This window comes from Phoxinus phoxinus (assembly GCF_949152265.1).
Source record: "Phoxinus phoxinus genome assembly, chromosome: 4".
Taxonomy (NCBI): domain Eukaryota; kingdom Metazoa; phylum Chordata; class Actinopteri; order Cypriniformes; family Leuciscidae; genus Phoxinus; species Phoxinus phoxinus.
The window spans coordinates 30,066,312-30,089,145 of NC_136879.1; the positions used below are offsets into that span (position 1 = coordinate 30,066,312).

The 22,834-nt window shown below is 39.1% G+C and overlaps 1 protein-coding gene across 1 annotated transcript in view; it reads left to right on the forward strand.

The window, feature by feature from the left end:
* The window catches only part of LOC306997520 (uncharacterized protein), a gene marked incomplete at its 5' end in the record, with an annotated part of 39,072 nt that extends 17,631 nt beyond the window's left edge, over window positions 1-21,441 (forward strand). The window contains 48 exons of the mRNA XM_079610823.1: window positions 1-115; window positions 247-381; window positions 972-1,187; window positions 1,506-1,684; window positions 2,395-2,527; window positions 2,620-2,782; window positions 2,896-2,999; window positions 3,090-3,269; window positions 3,442-3,648; window positions 3,756-3,935; window positions 4,296-4,487; window positions 4,586-4,735; window positions 5,250-5,353; window positions 5,437-5,639; window positions 6,028-6,248; window positions 6,822-6,968; window positions 7,042-7,206; window positions 7,619-7,770; window positions 7,851-8,019; window positions 8,108-8,216; window positions 9,291-9,430; window positions 9,592-9,717; window positions 9,885-10,064; window positions 10,723-10,947; window positions 11,030-11,156; window positions 11,394-11,593; window positions 11,694-11,906; window positions 12,662-12,807; window positions 12,885-13,012; window positions 14,155-14,302; window positions 14,444-14,576; window positions 14,753-14,905; window positions 15,579-15,705; window positions 16,014-16,225; window positions 16,324-16,486; window positions 17,068-17,147; window positions 17,245-17,405; window positions 17,521-17,611; window positions 17,711-17,862; window positions 18,463-18,529; window positions 18,612-18,749; window positions 18,956-19,276; window positions 19,978-20,081; window positions 20,151-20,260; window positions 20,354-20,433; window positions 20,523-20,557; window positions 20,650-20,781; window positions 20,899-21,441. Of these exons, the coding sequence (XP_079466949.1) occupies window positions 1-115; window positions 247-381; window positions 972-1,187; window positions 1,506-1,684; window positions 2,395-2,527; window positions 2,620-2,782; window positions 2,896-2,999; window positions 3,090-3,269; window positions 3,442-3,648; window positions 3,756-3,935; window positions 4,296-4,487; window positions 4,586-4,735; window positions 5,250-5,353; window positions 5,437-5,639; window positions 6,028-6,248; window positions 6,822-6,968; window positions 7,042-7,206; window positions 7,619-7,770; window positions 7,851-8,019; window positions 8,108-8,216; window positions 9,291-9,430; window positions 9,592-9,717; window positions 9,885-10,064; window positions 10,723-10,947; window positions 11,030-11,156; window positions 11,394-11,593; window positions 11,694-11,906; window positions 12,662-12,807; window positions 12,885-13,012; window positions 14,155-14,302; window positions 14,444-14,576; window positions 14,753-14,905; window positions 15,579-15,705; window positions 16,014-16,225; window positions 16,324-16,486; window positions 17,068-17,147; window positions 17,245-17,405; window positions 17,521-17,611; window positions 17,711-17,862; window positions 18,463-18,529; window positions 18,612-18,749; window positions 18,956-19,276; window positions 19,978-20,081; window positions 20,151-20,260; window positions 20,354-20,433; window positions 20,523-20,557; window positions 20,650-20,781; window positions 20,899-21,150 (7,368 nt within the window). The 3' untranslated portion in view covers window positions 21,151-21,441. The remainder of the gene's footprint in view (window positions 116-246; window positions 382-971; window positions 1,188-1,505; window positions 1,685-2,394; window positions 2,528-2,619; window positions 2,783-2,895; window positions 3,000-3,089; window positions 3,270-3,441; window positions 3,649-3,755; window positions 3,936-4,295; window positions 4,488-4,585; window positions 4,736-5,249; window positions 5,354-5,436; window positions 5,640-6,027; window positions 6,249-6,821; window positions 6,969-7,041; window positions 7,207-7,618; window positions 7,771-7,850; window positions 8,020-8,107; window positions 8,217-9,290; window positions 9,431-9,591; window positions 9,718-9,884; window positions 10,065-10,722; window positions 10,948-11,029; window positions 11,157-11,393; window positions 11,594-11,693; window positions 11,907-12,661; window positions 12,808-12,884; window positions 13,013-14,154; window positions 14,303-14,443; window positions 14,577-14,752; window positions 14,906-15,578; window positions 15,706-16,013; window positions 16,226-16,323; window positions 16,487-17,067; window positions 17,148-17,244; window positions 17,406-17,520; window positions 17,612-17,710; window positions 17,863-18,462; window positions 18,530-18,611; window positions 18,750-18,955; window positions 19,277-19,977; window positions 20,082-20,150; window positions 20,261-20,353; window positions 20,434-20,522; window positions 20,558-20,649; window positions 20,782-20,898) is intronic.
* Between the last annotated feature and the right edge of the window lie 1,393 nt (window positions 21,442-22,834).

A 22,834-nucleotide genomic window follows, 5' to 3' on the forward strand; every position in this document is an offset into this window, starting at 1 on the left:
GGTTTTGCGCTCCAGGTCATTATTGCGTTGGAGGTGCAGATACTGCCGTACCTCAGGCCACATTCTCTCAGAGGACCTGTTTTTGTGACCTCATATCTTTATCCCATCTCCAAAAGTATGATCTTTGCCTTCTGAAGCACAATATAACCTGTTCAATTCACATTCCAGGTAGGATTCTAGGTATGGTACTAAATCATTTATATGGTAACGGATGAGGCTGTTAAAACTGACTGACACTTTTTCAAGGAGATGGTGCCGGAGTCTGGGATGACATGGATCCCAGACCTCTATTCGATTTATCCGAGTCTGAGGGTTATTCAGAATTACGTCTACAAATCACAGAATCATGTACTGGCTTCAAAGGGGACCTGTGTCCTACAGGTACACAATGCACACTGATATATTTGTTAGTAAAAGGCTTCTTTAACATTGCATTAAAAGGATTGTTCACCCAAAAATAAAAAAGTCATAATTTACTGATTGCAAACTTTTTTCTGAACACAAACGGAAGTATTTCAAAGAATTTGCTTTTCTATGCAGTTACAATGAACTAGAACTGGAGATGTCAAGCTTTAAAAAAGGATGCAAATGCACCAGAAAATGTAGTCTATTGTGCACAATATTCCAACTCTTCTGATGTCATGTTATTTTTCTGGGTGAGCAACAGACCAAAAAGTTTGCGATTATTCACTAGAAAACTTCACATCCAGCTTGAAGGTTTATGAAAGAGTAATGTTGTCCGATTCATTAACAAATCATTCAGACCAGTTGTGAACCCATCCATTGAACAGTTCTGACTCAAAAGGACGATTTGTTCACAAATCAGACATCACTATTTCAAAGTATATCAAGACTGAATTTTCTTTTTTTCATGGTGAACTATGTCTTTAATGGATATCGGCCATCTCTATCTGTATAAGATCATGATGATTATGTTCTGATGGCTAAAGCTCAATGTATCTTTTCTACAGGGTCGTATTGCCCCGTGGGTTCGTCACTTCCCCAGCCCTGTGATTCAGGCTCTTATTGTAATCAGACCGGCCTGCACACTCCTGTAGGCCTCTGTTTGCCTGGATTCTTCTGCCCCACAGGATCCTCAAATCCTGGTGCTGTGCTTTGTCCTCCTGGACACTACTGTCCCCGAGGCACACCACTACCCCTGCCCTGTCCACAAAGCAAAATGTGTAGTAAGTGACGCTAGAAGCTAGAGCTAGAATGATCAGTGAACATTTTCATTATTTTGCAAGATGCATCTTCATTTTAGCTTCAGTATTTACCAGCATTGCTTCATAGTTATTCTACAAATCTTTCTGTATTCCCATAATGCAGTTTATTTAAGAAGAATGTGTAGATGTTGTTTGACATCCCGTCTTTATTGCCTATTAACATTTTACTTTTTTTTAAAAGCTTTTAAAGCGCCGCACCTATTTTCTGATAGGACGAGTCAATTTTCTGGTTTGAACTGTTCTGGAAGCTTTATGGTTTTATTGTTCAATACTCACCAGGATCGGCCGGTGCATCCGGTGCAGAAGATTGCCTTGAATGTCCACCGGGATATTTCTGTGAGCGAAGAGGCCTAACTGAGCCCTCTGGTCTGTGCTCTGAGGGCCATTACTGCCCAGGAGGACAGAACACATCCAGACCACCAGAGTATGTGTGTGGTGCAGGCCACTTCTGTGAAAGGGTAAGTGGAAAACTCACCATAGCACCAGAATACAGGGACAAGCCTTTTTTAATGTATATTATTAAAATATGATTAATAATTTCAAGAATAAAATTAACTTCTTAGGTCCTGTTTAGTCTGAAAAAAACATAAACTGATATACATTTAAAAATCGAATAAGTTATACTAGATATGGTGTACAAATAAAAATTCATATTGAACTTTTTTTTAAATATATAACATTATAAAATATTCTCATCATTTCATTATTTAATGAAATGTTAGGTTAGATCATTATGTTTTTTATATGGGGTTTCTGTAGTATTTGAAGTCTTTTGCATGACATTTTGAGTGACCCAAACTCTGTAAGTGTAAAAAAAAGAAGACGACATTTTAACTAAATTGAAATGGCATGAATTTACTAAAATGACTTGTTAATTTAAATCCAATTTTTTTTAAATTAATTTAAATATCTTAAAATGGCAGTGTGACTTTTACATTACATACTCATGTTGTTCCCGCTCTAACAGGGCAGCATCACGGAGAGTTCATGTTTCCCAGGTAGCTTTCAGCCCAGTCTCGGCAAGCATAGATGTGAACTGTGCCCTGTCCGCTTTTTCTGCCCTGAGAACGGTACAAATAAAATTTCAGTAAATTAACAGATGAAATATATGCCTTTGCTTAAAAATGTGTTTCTTGTACTAGGTATGACACACCCATTCCCATGTCAGCCTGGATTTTATTGTCCAATCGGAGCATCCAGTCAACATCCATGTCCTCCAGGGAGTTATGGGAACCGGTCTGGATTGGCCGAGTCTTCTGAATGCTCTCAATGTGACCCTGGGACCTATTGTATAGGGTCAGGTATGACGCATGAACAATGATTATTTTCCCCAGAGAACATGCTAATCCTGCTTGGTCTTATATGTGGAGCTGATATTTGATTGTTTGTCTAGGGGACGTGTCACCAACTGGCCCTTGTAGTGCTGGATTCTTGTGTTTTGGAGGAGCTGTCACTCCCTCCCCAAATGATAATGAGACTGGAATACCATGTCCATCAGGATCGTATTGTCCAGCTGGAAGTTTTGCTGCAATACCTTGTCCCAAGGGCACATTTAGGTACCAGTGTGAAAAAATAATAAAAACAACTGAAAAAATTAGAAAATGTTGTTTTTAAATCAATTTAAAAAATCTCATTCTATAAAAAAAAAAAAAAAAAAAATGTTTTACAGCAATCTGCATCAACTATCCAACATAAGTCAGTGCCAAAACTGTACACCCGGGTTTTATTGCTCAGAACCAAGCCTGACCTCAGTCAGTGGACCCTGCTTATCAGGTTTGAATACAAATCTACGGCAGACAGTTGTTAAGCCTTCACAGGACTTCTTGTAGATTCTTATTAATATGACAAGTTGTATTCTCACAGGGTTTTACTGCAGTGAGGGATCTCCGACTCCAGCTCCTCTATCAGCGGTTTATGGCGATATTTGTCCTCCCGGTCACTATTGTGAGATTGGTAGCGCTGTGCCAACTCCCTGTCCAGTGGGCAGCCAGCGCTCTGATAGTGGGGGAAAGGGCACAGATGATTGCATGCCTTGCCCTGGAGGTACTGTAATACTCTATTTTGGAGATATACTGTCTGCTCTGTGACCTCAAGGTAATGCTCCATTGACGTTGTAGGGCTCCATTTCAGTTTAGTTACTACACTTTTTTGAAGAGGTCAAATACAAAAGGGATGGTTGTCATCTGTCTTTTTATATGCTGTTGTTTGATCGCAGGTCAGTTTCAGGATCAGAGGGGGCAAAGCGAGTGTAAACCCTGTCCTTCTGGTTTCCACTGCATCAACCTCACAAGCCGCTCAACGGGGGTCAGCACTCCTTTGGTCTGTCCTGAAGGCTTTTACTGCCCCAATGAGACTCAGCCTGGAAACCCAGTTCCATGTCCCAAAGGCACATACAGTGATTCTCTAGGCCTCATTTCAGCAGGTGATGTATTCTCTATTTTACTGCAATAAGTGAGGAACATTCTTAAATGCATTTTTCCATTTCTATCATGCTTATTTTATACAGTATATATTTTTGTATAATTGCAGATCAGTGCCTGGTGTGCACTATGGGATATTTCTGCGGTTCAGATGGTCTCTCCAAGCCCTCTGGGCCCTGTGCCCCTGGATTCCTCTGTTTTGTGCAAGCAACAGTTCCCAACCCCACTGACAACAGCACTGGCACTATGTGTCCACCTGGGGCATACTGCCTTCTGGGAATAAGAGCAGGTTTTTATCAATATTTGAAAGGGTACCTATTATGCCAAAGACAAAGCTACATGCCCCTTTTCCTAATTTTTTTTAATCATCATTTAAATTTTCACACACATAAAGGGTGTAAATATTTGTTTTCTTTTTCTTTGCACCCTGATCTGGTCGAGCGCAGTGATTCTATTATTTCTTTCAAACATTTTAAAATAAAATTATTAGCTTTTTTTATCCTTTGCAGAATTGGGTATAGTTTCACAGAACCCTGATTGAAAACCATAACAATACAGTTAAAGCACTGATATTATGGCAGAATTTGGAGTTGAATGATGCAACCATGAGTCATATGCTATTATTGTCTAATTCTATTGTACCATGTAGGTGAATGTTCTGCAGGCTACTTCTGTGACTGGGGCTCCAGCAGTCCTGAGCAGAGTCTCTGTCCTGCCGGTTTCTATTGCCCCGCAGGCACACACAAGCCCCTGGCCTGCACTGCAGGCACTTTCAGCTTCGTCATGGGCAACAGCCACAGAGAAAACTGTGATCCGTGTCCATTAGGCTACTACTGTCCGGGTGCGTCATTATTTCTATCTACAAGAAAATTTGTTTAAAACCATCTCTGAGCTTTTTTATAAATCAATTACAATAGATCCTATTATATTACAATGCAGGGGAAGCAGTATCAGAGCCTCTTCCATGTCCACTGGGGCATTTCTGCCCCATGGGCACATCACAGGGCACTCAGTTCCCCTGCCCTCCTGGAACAGTGCAGCCACAGTCTGGGACAGCCAGTTTGGAGGATTGTCTACCGTGTCCTGCAGGTCAGACTGAAAATACATGAAAATAACAAGACTTATTGCACAAATACACTACCCTTCAAAAGTTTGGGGGAACGAAATTGAACTTTTGTAACACTATAATTGTCTTTACTGTCACTTTTGATCTATGTAATGCATCCTTGCGGAATAAAAGTATAGTTTTTACATATTAAGCAGCACAACTGTAACATTGATCATTAGAAATGTTTCCTGAGCACCATATCAGCATATTAGAATGATTTCTGAACGATCATGTTATACTGAAGACTGGGGATACGGCTTTGACATCACATGAATAAATTTCATTAAAAAAAATATATATTAACATAGAAAAAGTTGTTTTGAAAAGTAATTGTAATTTTAAATATTTTATATATTTATTATATATATATTTGACTGTATTTCTGCTCAAATAAATACAGCCTTGGTTAGCATAAGAGACTTTCACAAGTCTTTTGAACAGTAGTGTACAACATGTGGGGGAAATGGATCTAATCCATGTAATCTGTCTATCTAGGCATGTTTTGTGCTCGCCATGGCCTTTCAGAGCCTACGGGGCACTGCCAGGATGGATATCACTGCCCTTCGGGTGCCACGAGCCCTGATGGCACTGGAAACATGGTATATATAATCAGTTCTGTCTCTTAATAGAGACACTGTGTTTACACAAAGGATTAAATTCATTTCAAATGTGTGATTTGCAGATGGAATCTACAGGCAACAACATGTGTCCGCCTGGCCATTATTGCCCAGCTGGTATCGGCTCTCCTCTCCCCTGCCCCGCCGGAACATTCTCCAGCTCCCCAGGGCTGAGTGGGGCAGAGCAGTGCCAGCCGTGTCCTCCTGGGTACTTCTGTGAGCAGACTGCTATGATCCATCCATCAGAAGCAACTCTCTGTGATGCTGGGTAATTATTTATATCTATGCTTTTCAGGAGCTAAACACAGTCATCTGACAACTGTACACCTACACCCACACCCACTTGAGCTGAGCCAACCGGGTACACTCATGCATGTTAAAGATCTATTGTCCATTACTGAGATGCACTGTAACTATAATTTATATTTTCTATTACGCAAATGTTACGTAAAGTGCAAATGAGTCAGAAAATGGCTTTGATAAGAACTTATTATAAACCGATAAAGTGGAGTGGCAGTGAAGTGCTTTTGCAATTGGCTCATTTCTATCAGTGGAGGAGGATTATACATTGGGCATCCAAAATCTGGCATATGATTTTAAAATAATGATTTTCTTTTGGAATATAGTTTGTGACAGCCTTATTTGTCCCCTCACAGATATGTTTGTATGAACGGCAGTCGTAGTGCTCGACCAGTAGATGGACTACAGGGTTATATTTGTCCGAGCGGACACAGTTGCCCCATCGGAGCTCCATTGGAAGTGCCATGTAAGCCTGGCACATATAGCAGTGCTCCTGGCACTGCCCATTGTCTCGCATGCCCAGCTGGCACTATGTGTCCTTCCCCTGGCACACAGGAGCCTTCTCCATGTCCCATGGGTGAGTCCAGCCCAGTGCTGAGATTATGATGGATAATGAGTATTTAATTATGTCTTTCCATTCTGCTACAAATTAAAATCAGACACTGCTGTTCAAAAATTTGTGGTCAGTAAGATGTTTAAATGTTTTTGGAAAAAGAGTCAATTATGTTGACCAGAGCTGCATTTCTTTGAACAAAAATACAGTAAAACCTGTAATATTGTGAAATATTCGTACAATTTACGTATACATAATAATTTTGTATTTTAATATATTTTAAAATGTAATTTATTCCTGTGATGGCAAAGCTACATTTTCAGCATCATTACTCCAGTCTTCAGTATCACATGATCCCTCAGAAATCAATCTAATATACTGATTTTGTATAATATTTATTGAATAAAAAGTTTTGAGCATTTACTTGAAATAGAAATCTTTTGTAACATTATTTATGTTATTTTTGATCAATTTAATACATCCTTACTGAATAAAAGTATTAAGTTCTTTAAAATAAAAATAAACTTTTGAACGGTAGTGTACAGTATATGCTATTATGTTTGCTCACAGTCTGCTGTCTTTCCTGTGTTGCATCAGGTCAGTTTTGCCCTGTTGGCACTGCTGCAGCTGTACCCTGCCCTGTGGGCACACTGGGACAGGTTACAAGGGCTCAGTCAGAGGCTGCCTGTGTGCCCTGCCCTACTGGCCTCTACTGCAGTTCACCTGGAACATCACAACCACAGGGTCTGATATCATCCTATAATTTGGTTTTGGTCAGTGACTGTATCATATGTACTAATTGTTGTTTTGTTTGTAGGCCAGTGCCAGCAGGGTTATTTCTGCCAAGGAGGGTCTCCAAATCCTGCACCTTTGAATACGACTGGCTACCTCCGGAATGGCCCCTGCCCACGTGGTCACTTTTGCCCTTCTGGGACCCTAATGCCTCTGCCCTGCCCAGCAGGCAGCATTCGTAACCTCACCGGTGTGTACAAACTGACACATTTATTTGAATATAATCTATAAAACATTTAGAGCCTCATGTTAAAGCAGTTCAAAGGGCAGTTATTATACGCATAGAAAAACCACTAAAGGAGCAGCATTTAGATGCAAATTAATAATTTAACAGGGTGAGCGCAACAGAGCATCAAAATAAATGAGCTAGCAAAAACAATAGGCTGTGTAGCTTAAAGAAAAGGTGCACAAAATAATATTGCACAGATTCAACTTTAGTTGCTCTTTTAAATGCACTCTAGCAATATACTTTTCAAATTATTCACATTCATCTGAACGTTGCCCTTCCCATATTTTATGGAGCCTTTTGCACATTAATATTTTATTTACTAATATACAGTGATTTGTGTTTATAATATAGCTATTTATTGACCTGTCCACAGGGGGTTACTCCATAGAAAGCTGTCTTCCTTGCCCAGCAGGGCATTATTGTGCCAGCGAGGGCCTGAATGCTCCCACTGGGCCCTGTGCTGCTGGTTTTTACTGCCCTATAGACTTCTCCTCCACCACCCCACACGCCTTCCTATGCCCTAAGGTCAGTTCGGCCTCCTTAACACTTTCTATCCATTTTTAATCTGAGTCTTGCAGCCTGACTGACAGGTTTTGCTTTCTCAGGGTCATTATTGTCCCTTGGGTTCACCCCTGGCGTTGCCATGCCCCACGGGACAGTACCAACCGAATCCAGGCTCGGATAACTGCATCCCCTGCCGTCCAGGCTATTACTGTGAGGAGGCAATTATTGGAGACCCCCGGCCATGCCCGCCACATTCCTACTGCCCTGCAGGTAACCAGTAACCCATGCTGCTGTAACTCTCTCTGGTGTCATTGGTACTTTTACATGATCCGATTGTGCATGATCCTTTTAATTGCAGCCACAATGGTTCCTCAGCCTTGTCCAAATGGCACATACACCCCACCTGAGGTCAGGGGTCTGCAGGAGGAGAGAGAGTGTTTGCCGTGTCCACCGGGAAAGTTCTGCAAGTACGTCTACAGATCATATATATAAGGGTGTTTCTTCAACTATTAAAAAATTAACTTTAAGACACTTTAAAAGCTCTCACTAGTTTATTTTATCCACCAAAAATTTGAGGTCGGTAAGATTTTATTGAATGTTTTTGGGAAAAATGCAAAAAGCATTTATTCGTTTAAAAATACAGTAAAAACAGTAATATTGTTAAACTGTAAAATAATTGTTAAAATTTTTTTTTATTTAAGATAATTTGTTTTGCCCTTATTATGATAGGATAGTATAGAGTGGACAGGAAGTGAGGTGGGAGAGAGTGGAGGATGGAGGATCGGGAAAGGTCCACAAGCCGGGACTCGAACTCGGACTCGGCACTATATGTCGACACGCTGTCCACGAGGCTATTGGCACCGACAACTGTTTTCTATTTTAATATTGTGGCAAGCAGGATGGGTCAGAGAGTCGTTAGAATGAGGCCGGTGGCACGAGTGTTAATGAGCGTCTCGCAGCTGTAGGAAATCCACAGTGCCATCGTGTGTGGCCTGAGAAGAGTCTGCCGCCATGGGGGCAAATTAACACTCGTGCCACCGGCATCGCTCCGTTCTCACGGCTCTCTGCCCCACCCTGCTTGCCACTAATATATATGAAAAATTATTTACATTTATTCCTGTGATGGCAAAGCTGAATTTTCAGCAGCCATTACATTACAGTCTTCAGTGTCACAAGATCCTTCTGAAATCATTCGAATATACAGATTTGGAGCTCAAGAAACATTTTTTTATTATGAATGTTGAAAAGAGACGTGCTGCTTAATACATTTGTGGAAACCATGATGCAATTTTTTCAGAATTATTTTATGAATAGAAAGTTCAAAAGAACATAATGTACATATAATATAAATATTTTGCAACATTATACACATATGATCACTTGTGATCAATTTAATGCATCCCTTGCTGAATAAGAGGATTATTTTTTCCCCAAAAGAATCTTACTGAGCCCAAAGTTTTAAACGATTGTGTAATATGTGGACATACATCCCATTTTTTCTGAATGAAAAGTTTTTGTGTCTGAATCGGATTATTCCTCAGGGCTGGGCAGGTCAAAGGTCTGTGTGCTGCTGGATTTGTGTGCATCTCTGGCAGTTCAGAGTTCACCCCTCAGGCGGCTTTTCTTCTCAACAGAGACCAGTGTGTGTGGGGAGCGCAGTGTGCTGGACCATGTCCCGCTGGTACGTTATTCAGCTTCCACAAAACCCTTCCATGAATCCGATGAAGAGTCTTAATACATGAATAAAGTGATTTAAGAATCGTATATGATTATAAATCTGAGATATTTAATCTGTAGGTGTTCAGAGTGTGTGTTTACTCCTGGTGTTGTTTATTTGGACAGGCTTTTATTGCCCTGAAGGTACTGAGGAACCTTTATCTTGTCCTGCCAACACTATAAGAGAAACCCCTGGAGCAAGTGCTATACATAACTGTTTGCTTTGTCCTCCGAGACAATGGTGCTTAGAGGGTATGTCAGTTGCTAAATGCTGTGTGTAAATACTGTATGTTTGATTACCTGACAAATGTCCATGTAGTGTATACTTGGTATATACTAAGTAGTTTTACATGTCTTGCTACATCCATTGGAATGAAAATATAAGTATCCTTTTGCTTTCTGCCCCTTTTATACTGTAGGTGATCCCATCCCACGCTTGTGTCCACAAGGCTATTACTGTGATGGCATAGCTGATTATGAGTCTGAGGGGCGGCCCGGGCCCAGACAATGTCCCCCGTTCACATACAGGCCCACATCTGGGGCAGGGAGCAAGGGAGACTGTCTCACCTGCCCACCTGGCACTTTTTGTAACTCCACAGGTCTAACACACCATATATAACATACTATATATATAATCGTATATTTATATACACTACCTTTCACTACCTTTCGTTTTTTTTTTATTAAAGACATTAATAATTTCTTTCAGCAAGAACACATTAAATGTATTCAAAGTGACAGTAAAGAGATTTATAATTACATTTACATTATAGATTTTAATTTCAAATAAAAGCTGTTCTTTTGAACTTTCTATTCATTAAGGAATCAAAAAAAATTCAACAAAAATATTATAAAGCACAACTGTTTTCAACATAATGATAAAAATAAATGTTTTTGAGCACCAAATAAGCATATTAGAATAATTTCATAAGGATTATGTGGTACAGAAAACTGGAGAAATTGCTGCTAAATTCAGGTTTGCCATCACAGAAAAAAGAAAAACCATTTTAAAATCTATTAAAATTGAAAACAGTTACTTTTAAATTGTAATATATTTCAAAATATTACACTTTTACTGTATTTTTATCAAATAAATGCAGCCTTGAAGCATAAAAAAATTGCACTGATCCCAAAATGTATATAATATACCATATCTAATCATATATCCTTGTATAACTACTTCATTTCATGTTCAAAATTATTGTCTAGATTTTCTTTTTGTTCCTTTCATCAGTAAACTATATTAACTGTTTTCAGGGCTCACTGATTTCTCAAGCTTCCTTTGCCCACCGGGTCATTGGTGCAGTGGGACAGGTTTCCCAGTGCCCTGCCCTGCCGGCACTATGAGGGCACAGGCCGGGGCAGCTGCTGTCAGCCATTGTGAGCTTTGCCCTCCTGGAACCTACTGCCCAGACCCTCGCACCACAGGCCAGCCTAATACAGCAGGCATCCCATGCCGAGCTTCTTATGAATGTCCTGCAGGTAGGTGCATCATTCACATTTACATGAGTTCATATAACGCATATTATAACTGTAAAGTATAGTAAAGTGATCCATCATACAGGCTCAGTGACAGAGATCCCTTGCAGAGCTGGTTCATACTGTAGACCCCAGACAGGAGAGCCCAGACCGTGTCCTGCAGGATACCACTGTCCTGAAGGATCTCACACCTACAGCTCACCGAAGCAAGTGTAAGCACCAACCAATTAGGAATGTACGATGTATCGGAACCATATCGGTTATCGGCGATATTAGACATTTTTGATATTGGATGTGTAATTGTGATGCTCCTTTCCTCTATTTTTCACATTTAGATTATGTTTGCTGTCATATAATGCTCATTTAAAGTTCATCTTTAAAAACACTAGTAATTAAATAAGACAGTTTAAATGTAAACAGTTTATCTCCAAAATTATCTCTTTTTGCAGATGTACTTTTCCACATTACTGTCCAGCCCACAGCTCTGCTATGCTGTCCTGTCCGGACGGCTGGATGCCGCTGAACACCAGTGGACTGAGGAAGTCTCAGGAGAGCAGCTGTGTGCTGTGTGGGGCCGGCACCTATAGGCCTCGTTGGTCCCCTCACCTCCAGTGCCTCCTCTGCCCTCCAGGACATCACTGCCCTCCGGGTCAGCACTGAAGAACTCCCAAATTGCAATCAAATAGACTAACAAATTCAATAGCAGCACTGATTGATTATGTTAACTAATTCAATGATCTGTTTACTAGGCTCACACCATTATAGTGATCAATCCTGTCCAGTAGGGTACGTTTGTCCACAAGGCAGCTCTGAGCCTGTTCCCTGCCCGCCTGGATCATATGGAAACCGCACTAGTGCAGAATCACTTGAGGAATGTCACAAATGCCCACCAGGCACCTTCAATCACTTGCACGCCCAGAGAGCCTGTTTCCCCTGTGGGAGTTCTTCCACTTCAGATGCAGGTCAGACTGGGTTGTAGAAAACTAAAGGATATTTTGTCAAGCCTTAGGGGACATTCACACTGAACATGTTTTTGCCTTAAAAACACAAGATGCAGGTTAGTGGAATGAAAAAATAAATACTGATGCATCAAAATACATTTTGTACTAACATCGAAATACATATTTTAATTTAGGCAAAAACCAAATCTGAAAAATAAAGTTTATTTAATAATCAAAAATTAGTTGTATGTAAACATTTAAATTGCACATTAGGCAGTTTTTATATAAACCTTTTAATAATATTATTATGTTTCTAATTCAGTTAATTAGATAGATACATTTAAATAGTGTTTGTAAGAAAAACTTGTTTTCGTGACAGATTTATTCAAAAATACATTAAATAATGAAGACAACAAAATATAATTAATATATAATACAGTGCATCTATTTAGAAAAATGCTTTTCTCTAGAGTTCTAGCTGACTAAATGGATTAACTGAAACACATTAACTGAAAAAAGCATACACTAAATGAAAATCGATTAAAAACGAGAAATCAATATCGTCAAACCAGCCCAAGCAGACATGCTTACCTGCTGTAGGTAAAAACTATATCTAGAGACGTGTTTTTAAAAAGTTGAACTCATTTTACGTCTGCACGTTTACGTAAAAAAAAAAAAACGTAGAACGCAAAAACATGTTCTGGGTGAATGGCCCCTCATTCTCATAAAAAATAATCAGAGACCATGGAATGTATTTATTTTGATTCTTTTTATAGGGGCGTCCTCTTGTACCTGCATAGGCAAAAACCGTGCGTTTCAGCACTCGGATGGGTCATGCTTGTGTAAGACCAGTTTTGTCTTCTACAATCAATTGGACTTTAAAAGCTTCACTGCAGACAGTGAACTGGACTGTCAGCCTGAGGTAAGATGTGTACTTTATCTCTGTCTCTTTCATATAACTGTGTGATACGACAGTAAGGAGCTCTTCATTCTGTGAAGGTAAAGAAGCGCTGTTGGGCAGGTCAAGTGAGACTGGCCTCTACGCTGGAATGTGTCGTCCCATCCACCTACTCCTGTAATGTTACGTGTGGACCTCAGGGAGGGATTTTGGATGTTGGGATGGGCATGTAAGTTCACATACAGTGCTACACATACTGTTCCAATGAAGTCTTCTTCTGTGTATTATTATTGATTTGACAATCATTTTAATGTTTATGCTAAATACTAAATACACTACCATTCAAAAGTCTGAGGTCAGTAAAAAAAAATTAAAAAGTAATACTTTTATTAAAAAAGGATGCATTAAATTAATCAGAAATGATGGTAAAGACTTGTAGATTGTTACAAAATATTTTTTTTCTGATTTTTTTTCTTTCTGTTGATCAAAAAATCCGAAAAAATGTATCACAGTTTCTACAAAAATAATAAGCAGCACAACTCAAACCAAATCAGCCTATTAGAATGAATTCTGAAGGTTCATGTGACACTGAAGACTGGATGAATGCAGCTGAAAATTCAGCTTTGCCACCTCAGGAATACATTTTACATAGATTTTTACATATATTAAAAAGAAAATAGATGTTTTAATTTGTAATAATATTTCTTTTTTCCTGTATTTCTGATCAAATAAATGCTGCCTTGCAGCCTTGCTGAGAATAAGAAAAATCTCACTGACCTCAAACTTTTGAATGGTATGGTAGCCTACAGTACATTCATATTTTTAACAGTTGTATAAATTAACAATGTATTATGATAAAAAATAATGGCCAATAGTATATTTGCTAAATTATTTTGCATACATTTTTAAATTCTGTAAAAAGTTGTTATTAGTTTATTATAACCTAATGCAATAATACCTAAGTTGATACCTAATGCATTGACTAATGTTAACGAACTGAACTTTATTGTAAGTGTAATTTATTTATTTATTACTACAGTTATTACTACACTGCTCTCTGTAATACTTGATTCTGATTGATACCTGCATATTTGTCGATTGTCATTGATAACCAATATTATATGCTGTGCTAGTTGCATAAATAATAAAAAAAAATTTTGATCAATATTTCATGTTTATTTAATTAATTTAAATAAGCAGAACAGGCAGCTGGTCATTAACGCAAAATAAATCCCTTTATGACAATACAAGACCACCCTGTCTGGGTTTATTTTGTGATAAAGACCATCTAACTGCACATTATCCCTTACATAATGAGCTGCCCCTTTTTAAAACGCTATCATGAGAAGTTCATGTGATGTTTTTCTTCAGTTGTCACTGTAAGAGGTACGTGTCAGTGGAGGAGCTGTGTAACTCTTCATGCATGTCCACACTACCGGTGCTCTCTGCCAGGCTGGATACAGAGGGACAGCTGCTGTTGAGAATCAAAGCCACAGATGAAAGCAAAACCTGGAGCAGGGTGAGTTCTGGACTTTATCAGCTGTTTGTTTTAGAAAGAGGATTCATTATTAATATGTATCAGTCATTATATTGATAGAAGAGCCTGTGCTTATTGATGTCAACTCATCCTCAATGTAACATTGTTTCATTCCTCACTCAGAATATGAAAGATGTACTAGGACCTGATGTGCACGTCAAGAACATTGGAAGGATCCACTTTGTCCAGTTTGCTCCAGAGGGAGTGTTTGGTTGGATTTTAAAAGACCCTGTGCTCATTGACTCTTTAATGTCAGGTAAGCTGACAGTGCTTTTGCTCACCACAGTGTTGATCTAACCTACAGACTCAAACATTTTCCCAAGCATCTTTAAGTACAGGTCCAAACCCACACTTAACGATAAGCTTGTATGTCTTTCATCAAGATTGTTCAGATCATAAAACTTTAATTCTTTTTGTGGTATTTCCTTTCAGAACCAGTTGAAATTCTGGAAAGAGATTACAGGAGGAGAAGACATGCTGATCAGAATGAGGTTTCAGCGGCACCTCTTCCACGGATTCCAAATCCCATAGCGTGTCTGTCCCCAAACGACATGCTCATCTTTCAGCTCACGATCAACCATATTGGTATGGCTTTGTAAAAAATTGGAGCTATTAGGAGCTATTTCTCCCTGATTTAACCCGTAAAAACTAAAAATTAAGAATTTAAGTTGATTCAGTGATATTAAATCATATTTTTGACTTCAACGAAACCAGTTAAAGGTGCACTATGTAATATTGACAGCTAGCGGTTGAACTGGGTACTGCAGTACAAATTCAAAATATTGGAGAGTTATTTCTTTCCCCTTCTCCTAAGACTCAACACTCACTTGGGTTGCCAGATTGAGGACACACAATACAATTTTGCATTATTGAAAATGCAAAGTGATGAGCCTTCCAGTTTGCAATGTTTTTATTGCCGAGGCTTTTTAGGTCGGGTAGAATTTGTGGTCTCTGACCCAGTTTGTTTGCTGGCTTCCATCGCTGTGTTTTCCGCCAACTGGCAACCCGGGGTGTCGAAATACTATTGGGTAAATTGGCAGGGGGCGGGATCGCATAGGCCTAAACAAAAACACATTTCCACAGGGAACGCACATTTCAAAATAGAATAAATGGCTGTAACATTGTTTTTCAGAGAAACAAGTATTTGAACTTAGCATGTTTCCTAAATCTCTGCAAACATATTTATGGTATTTTATGCTTTAACCTTTTTTTTTTCAGTGTACATGTATGCATGTTTCATGTCATTCTGTCAATTTAGACCGCCACCACAGTCACTTCCCAGTATACCAGAAGGACCACCTGTTCAGCAGTAACCCTGGCTGGGATTTTGGGTCCTTCAGACGTCTGCAGCATCTCGTCATACACACACAGCTAAATTCCAGCAGGTAAGAATAGATAGATATATCACATCTAGCTTCAGGGCCGGCTTCATGCGGGGTTTGGGGGGACTTAGCCCTCCTATGATGATTTGAACCCCTCCAACCCACACCTGGAATGCAATTTAAACCGCAAAGCGATCTAATCCGAAAGCGATTTCAACCGAGGGGACACAACCCCCAACCCCTGGAACACTATATCAACCGCAAGCCCCCCTGAGAATTATTAACAGCCACCAATGGTGCATCCTGGCGCTGGACTGTCTAGCTTTCAACAAAGATCTGCATCTGATCTTAATGCCATTTTGTCTTAATAGATTTGCACATGTGTTCATGGAGCCAGGAAAGTATGTGTTCCTGGATAACGCAGTGCCGGACTGGAGTCTGATAGTAGTCGTGAGTGAGCAGGGCTCTGAGTGTAACCCCACCACAGCCTCGTTCCAGCCCACGACCCCTGCACAGCTAGTGCGACATGGGATTGTCAAACAACACGGCTTAAACCTGCTTCCAGACTGGGGGCTCATCACAGGTGAACCAAGAGGAGCTTATGATGCATTTGAAATAGAAAGTTGCATTTTTCTTGCCAACAGGAATGCTTAACATACTGTGCTTGGTATTTCTCCATAGGGATCTTGTCTCTGCTGGTGTTGTTGATAATAGTGTTGACAGCCTCTGCTCTTGTCTTGAGGCCTAATCGGTCCAACCTCATCGCTCGAGGGAGGCCAAAGCCTAAGTGGCGCAGCTTGGGTGAACCCAGTATTCCTATTGAATATGTTTTTAATACAGACAGGTAAGTCAGCTGCTAATTGCTCAGGTTTCTTGGTGTTTGTTACAAGCATGTTCACTAGAACGTCCAAGAATACTAGGGATGCACCAATATTTCAATTCTTATAACGCTAAAATCAGTCATTTGAAACGCTACATGTTCATTTACATTATGCAAATATATATTCACTTTGAGATTTGCAATTGATTACATTTAAATTATTATTGTTATTATAGATTAACATTAAAGGGGCTATATGTAAGAATGTTAACATATTAATCACTTTTTTATTGACAATGTTTGAACAGCTAGCTACGAAACTTAAAAAAGACCTCCCGCAGCTTCCTAGGTTGTCTATGAAAGCATGTAGACTGATTTTTATGTAAAGGACTCAATAAGTTTTTGCCTGAAAAATCAAAAGGATGTGATGTTTACGTGCTGCTTAATGTCTTATATCTGTGATACATTAGCAGATCTCAAAACTAACATCCATTATTCATATTGTCCATTATGTTGTGATGGCTAAATTCACTTGCAGCATTTAAAACGATCAATATCATACTGAGCACGTGGTGCAATTTTGAGTGTGCTGTGTTGCGTTGTAGTTTGGACGGCTCTGAGCCTCTAGGTCTGAGAGGGGTGGGAGAGGGAGCAGAATCAGAGGAACTTGCTCTTTGCAAAGGAGGTAACAGACACTCATCTGAAATGTCTGAAAACTGACAAATATACAAACACTCTTCTGGTGAATTCTGTGAAATCACATGTTGATCCAACATGTGAAGGTTTCAGAACTACACTAATGGAACTGGAGGAGTTCAATGTGAAAACGCTGTATGACAAGTTAGAGGATCAGAACTTACATCTGGCATCCCAGCTGGCAAAGCATCGCAAAGACACACAGGAGTTTTACAGGAACACGTGCCAGCAAATTGATGCTTTGAGGGTAAGACAGTAACATGAAGCTGACCGAAGATAAGAAATCCATTAAAATCGAAATGAAAAAAAAAAATAACACAAGCAGTGTCTATAACTAATCAGATTTTGCATCTTGAATTTAGGACACACTAGAAAATATGGAACCCTCAAAACTGAACCAGTTGAAAAAAATACTAGACAGTGAAGCTCTGATGAAAAGAGAAACTGCTCATGGTGAGACAGCAGTTTGCTTGGACTTGAACGCCTTACTGTACATGCGTGTCTGCATTCTTAACAGTCACAGGTCAGTGAAAGTATTTGTGTTTGCACCAGAGCCGTGGATGGGGCTGATGGAGGCCGTGCTGAGATCTTTGGAGGGAGTGCTGTGCAGGATGAATGGGGAGGTCTGGCAGCAACAGGACAGCACAGCTATAAATAGCCACAGAGACATCCGAGAGAGTGAACTTCCCACCAGATACATTCAGGTTAATCATTTAAACCAATTAAAACAACACAAAGACAATTTATAAGCTATGAATGTAAAAAAACTGTAATGATTTAGTGAAAATGCATCCCTTTAAAGTTTAAAGGGATAGATGACCCAAAAAAAATAATTTTGTAATTATTTACTTATCCTTGAGACAAATGTTGAAAAATGATGCTCACCAAAATATGTGATCTGATCATAAAATGATAATAGCATAGTTTTATCATAAAAGTGGTCCACAAATTTTTAATTTGTGAACAAATCTTTCTTTCAGGCAGTGTTGATTTAGTTAATTGAAATAAAGCTGGAATAAATTATAAATATTAGATGAAAAATGTTATAAATACTACAATAGCATATCAATCATACTAAAATAACATTGCTTTTGGATTGTTTTTTTTTGTTTTTTTAAATCAGTTCATTCAGTTTACACAACCAGTTTGAATGATTCATTCACAAATGATAGCTTACAGCTTTTATATCCCACGGAGGAAAGAAAGTCATACAGGTTTGGAACGACACAAGAATAAGTCAATAGTGACAGAATGTTCATTTGTGGGTGAACTATCCCAATAAGTGTTTCTATATCATTTGACAGTTTTCCCCTTCAGACTTGCCCGAGTTTAAAGTGGGTGCTGATACAGAGGCAGCTTCCTCAGATCCAGGTTTGACCTTGTTAAAAACCAGTTTGCAGCCTTTCACCCCAGGACTGCTGCTGTGCTAAAAGTGCATGCTCTCGTCTGTCAGGTCAACAGCAGAGCACCATCCCCTGTGTGAGCGAAGAGGAACTGGCCAAGTTTGTGTCTCTGACGCCTCTCTCCAAAACACTGCAGGAGATAAATGAATCTCTCCAGACGCTTGTCCAAACGCCCAGGACTGAGGACGGTCAGTACACATTTGTGCTTTTAGATTCAGTACTTAATTCTTGCTCAGTGGGTTAAAATAGAAATGCATTTTGAATAGGCTGTTCATGTCAATGAGCAAAAAAATATAAAAAAAATTCTTCCCCTCACAAATGTCTGTTTGGTATGCAAGGTCTCCTATCGTTTCAGAGTTTTGTAATGGTCTACTTCTGCTTTCTTCTCCTTAAGTAATTATCAGCCCAGCGGAGAGTGAACCATCGCACCTGATCCCTGTTGCCCTTGACAACCTTTCCCCCCAGCATTTCGCAGTCTTCCTGTTTGGCTGCCATGTTGCGCGTCTGTTGAGCAGAGCTTGTGACTTCCCCCCTGTCATGCTGCTGTTGGCCAGGACGGTGCCAGTCTCGCACTGTGATAACCTGCTGGCCTACTGCCATAAAGACTTCTATTATGACACAGCCAATCAAATTCTGTACATACTGGAGAAGAAGCTTCAAAATGCTGGCCAGTTCATCTCCATTCTCTTGCACTCTATGGCCTACATAACCTCAGGTAAGAGAGAATGCCCTATCCTTTCATAAAGAGTTGTCTACTCAAATATCTCTAAAGCTTTTTTTCACCTGTATTTAACAAGACAAGTCACTATTTAAGAAGACATGTCATTGGAAAGAATTCTTGTTTACAATGATAGTCTGAAATCAAAAGCATACTGGACAAACACTACCGTTCAAAAAGCTTTATTTGATCAAAAATACAGTAATATTGTGAGGTATTTAATTTAATGCATCCTTGGTGAATAAAAGTATTATTTTCTTTAAAAAAGTTAACACTTAATTTTATTGTCCTTCTTACACACATTACATGTAGTTACTGTTGTAATAACTATAAATTATGCATAATTACATGCGACTAGCCCTAAACCAAACCCCAATCCTAACTCTAACCCTATAGTAAGTACATGTAGTGAATTGTTATTACTCAGTACTTAAATGTATAATTACACTTTTGAACAGTAGTGAAAAATCTATTAAAAAATACTAAGAGACAAAATAAGACACTTAAATATGCACATATATATTCACATATGAACACATAGCTTAATTTACTTAAGCATTTTAAGGCAATGGGTTTCCTCACTTTTTTTAAGTCAACTGATCACTTTTTACACATTTCAGTGACATCAGCAATGTATTCCAAACTTAAGGAGCTGCAATATTAAAAGTTAAAATCTTTTACCATTTACATTTTTACAGGTTCAAAATCTCTCGACTTCATAAAAGCCTTCCACTTGGCCATATCGGCGTTAAGCGTGCAGTTGTTTCATCACTCTTTCACCGAAGACCAGAGGAAAGGAAAGGTAAGGCACCTGTTTGGAATATTTATATGAAATCCAGGGAGAGCTATAACAGACTTTTTCACTTGTTAGATGGACAAGGAAAACTCTCCGGAGGCCTTTGGAACATTAGTAGAGAACTTCTTCAGTGTAAAAAAAATACCTATTGAAACCCATTTTTCACAGAACCTGCTGGCAGAGAGGTTAGTATCAAATCTAAGGTGCATTTGACTTCAAGAACATATTAAAACATGAGCATTAAGGACACATTAACTCAGTTCCTCAATTGATTTTAGACTTCAAGTATATAAATACTTCAAGTTGGAACAGCTCCTGCAGGAACTAAAACCAACTCTGAAAGACAGACATGGAGATGGTGAGGGATTACTTGTTTTATGAGAACTCTTTACTGAAAACATTCTTAGCATAGTAAATATGTTGGGTCTTTTGTGTATATTGTTGCAGGACGAGGGCAAACTGTACTAAAGACTCAAGTCCCAGTGAGTGAATGCACTTTTACATCTTATGTTTTATTTATTCTGAAGAGTGTACAACTATGGAAATGTCCCTATTTCCTCTACCTGTGCTTCAGGTGCTGTGTGTGGAGAGAGAAATAAGCAGACTTAATGAAGTTTACCAGCAGCTCTCCTCTGAACTCCACAGGGCAATGCTCATACGTAGCCCACCGGAGAGGAACGAGTCCAAGTTTGACAAACCGCTACAGGTAACAGCCAGTGGAGACCCCTAGAACCCCCACAACTGGGAGGGAGTGCCAAATGCATTTACGTTGTAACATGTATTTCTCACTTCTGTCTGTCTCTCACACTCCCCATGCTTTCAGGAGCAGCAGATAATGCTGGAGCTGCAGAAGTGTCCGGTGGATCAGAGGCTGAAGGAGATGAGAGACAGACTGTCTAAACTGAGTCCTAATGAAGACAGAGCAGATCACAGCAAAGTGCTCGCTCAGAAAGACAGCCAGACACCCAGCAGACGCAAACCAGAGAAACAGACACCTGCCGCAGGGAAGTCCAGCAACAAGAAAAAGCAGAGCAAGCACATGGACAAAGATGAGGAAAAGCGTGTGACTGCGTGAGGAGCCATTCCTAATATAACAGGTTACTGTACCAGCGACAATCACTTTGGACCTTTCAGAAGTGTGAGGTCGATGAGATTTTATTATAAATGTTTTGGAAGGAAGTCTCTTATGCTCACAAAGGCTGCATTTATTTGATCAGTAATACAGTAAAAACCGTAATACTGTTAAATATTAAAATGAGAATATATTAGTGTCACATGATCCTTTAGAAATCATTCTAATATGATGATTTTCTGCTCAAGAAACATTTATTATTATTATCAATGTTGAAAACAGTTGTGCTGCTTAATATTTATTAGCATACAGTTAGGATTGGCGGTATGTATATACATACAACAGAACCAGCATGAATGTATTGCAGATTATTAATTCAATATTTTAATGTACAACATTTTTCGAGAATTTAGTCTGATTCAGAGGGGAATCAGAATGCCAAATCCTGACTGGCGAGAGGAGGAGCTGGGGATGTAGGAGGGTAATTCACTCCTGAGAAACGCGATAGCTGCTGATAATACTGACGAGCTTATATATGTATACAGTGATAGCCGTCATATTCCTATAGGTAGACGTGGATCAGCTGAGAGTCAGCTGAAAAAAACAGTATTTATTTAAAATAGAAATCATTTGTAACATTGCAAATGTCTTTACTATGACTTTTGATCAATTTAATGCATCCTTGCTGAATAAAAGTACTAATTTCTTTAAAAAATATCTTATTGACTTTACGTAAGTGTAGGTGTTTTTAAATTGTTTATCTTCATTTTTGAACATGATTGTTAGCCCTAAAATCTAAATCTAAATGAAACCCAAGTCTTGTTTCAGTACATTTATGCAAAAAAGTTTCCCATTTCTTAAGAGTCGGTCCAAGAAACATGTAAAATGTTACTAATTAAACACACTCTCTTCTTTATCTCTGTTTCGTTCTCTGCTTTTCCAGTCTGTAATCTAACAGTTCATGCGTGCTCGTGCTCTGAGCCGGGCTAAACTCTATTCCTCTAGGGGAACAGACTGTGAACAGATTGGGAAGGGAAAGCAGTAGCTATCATCTCGCTCTATCGGTGTTACAACTCTCTGTCCTTGAGCTGATACGCTCAAGAAACTTCCATTGGCTGTTTGCCGTCTGCCTTTATCACTTAGATTGTGTGTATCCACACAGTGTATCCACGTGGCATCCAGAGCAGACTTTCCACTTCACATACCTGTCAGCCTCAGTGTACTGCTGCTGAAGTAGATACCGTGATTGCAAGGCACTCATACATCTTATTATTCTCACATTCAAACCTTATTTTGTAGATGTTTACATGTATTCCTAGATGGGCCATGCATTTTTAGTGTTAAACTGTATTCTTTTGAGAAGCTTAGCATTTAAAGTTTTTAAATCCTCTATTGACACTGCTACAATGTTTTATATCAGTGTATATCATTTTTTTGCAGTATAATGATAATTATACTGTAGCACAACCCCAAATCCAGAAAAGCTGGGACATTTTGTAAAACTTTTCTGGAATTGGGGTTGTAATTGTTGTTTTTATATTAATATTACCGGTAGTTGTAGTGGTAGCAAAAACATCACTTATCATTACAACTAATATCAACAAAAACAATCCTAATGGTCATTGTCTTTATGATTAATATTATTATCATTGTAGTGACAATAACTATAATTGTCAGTGTTTTTGTT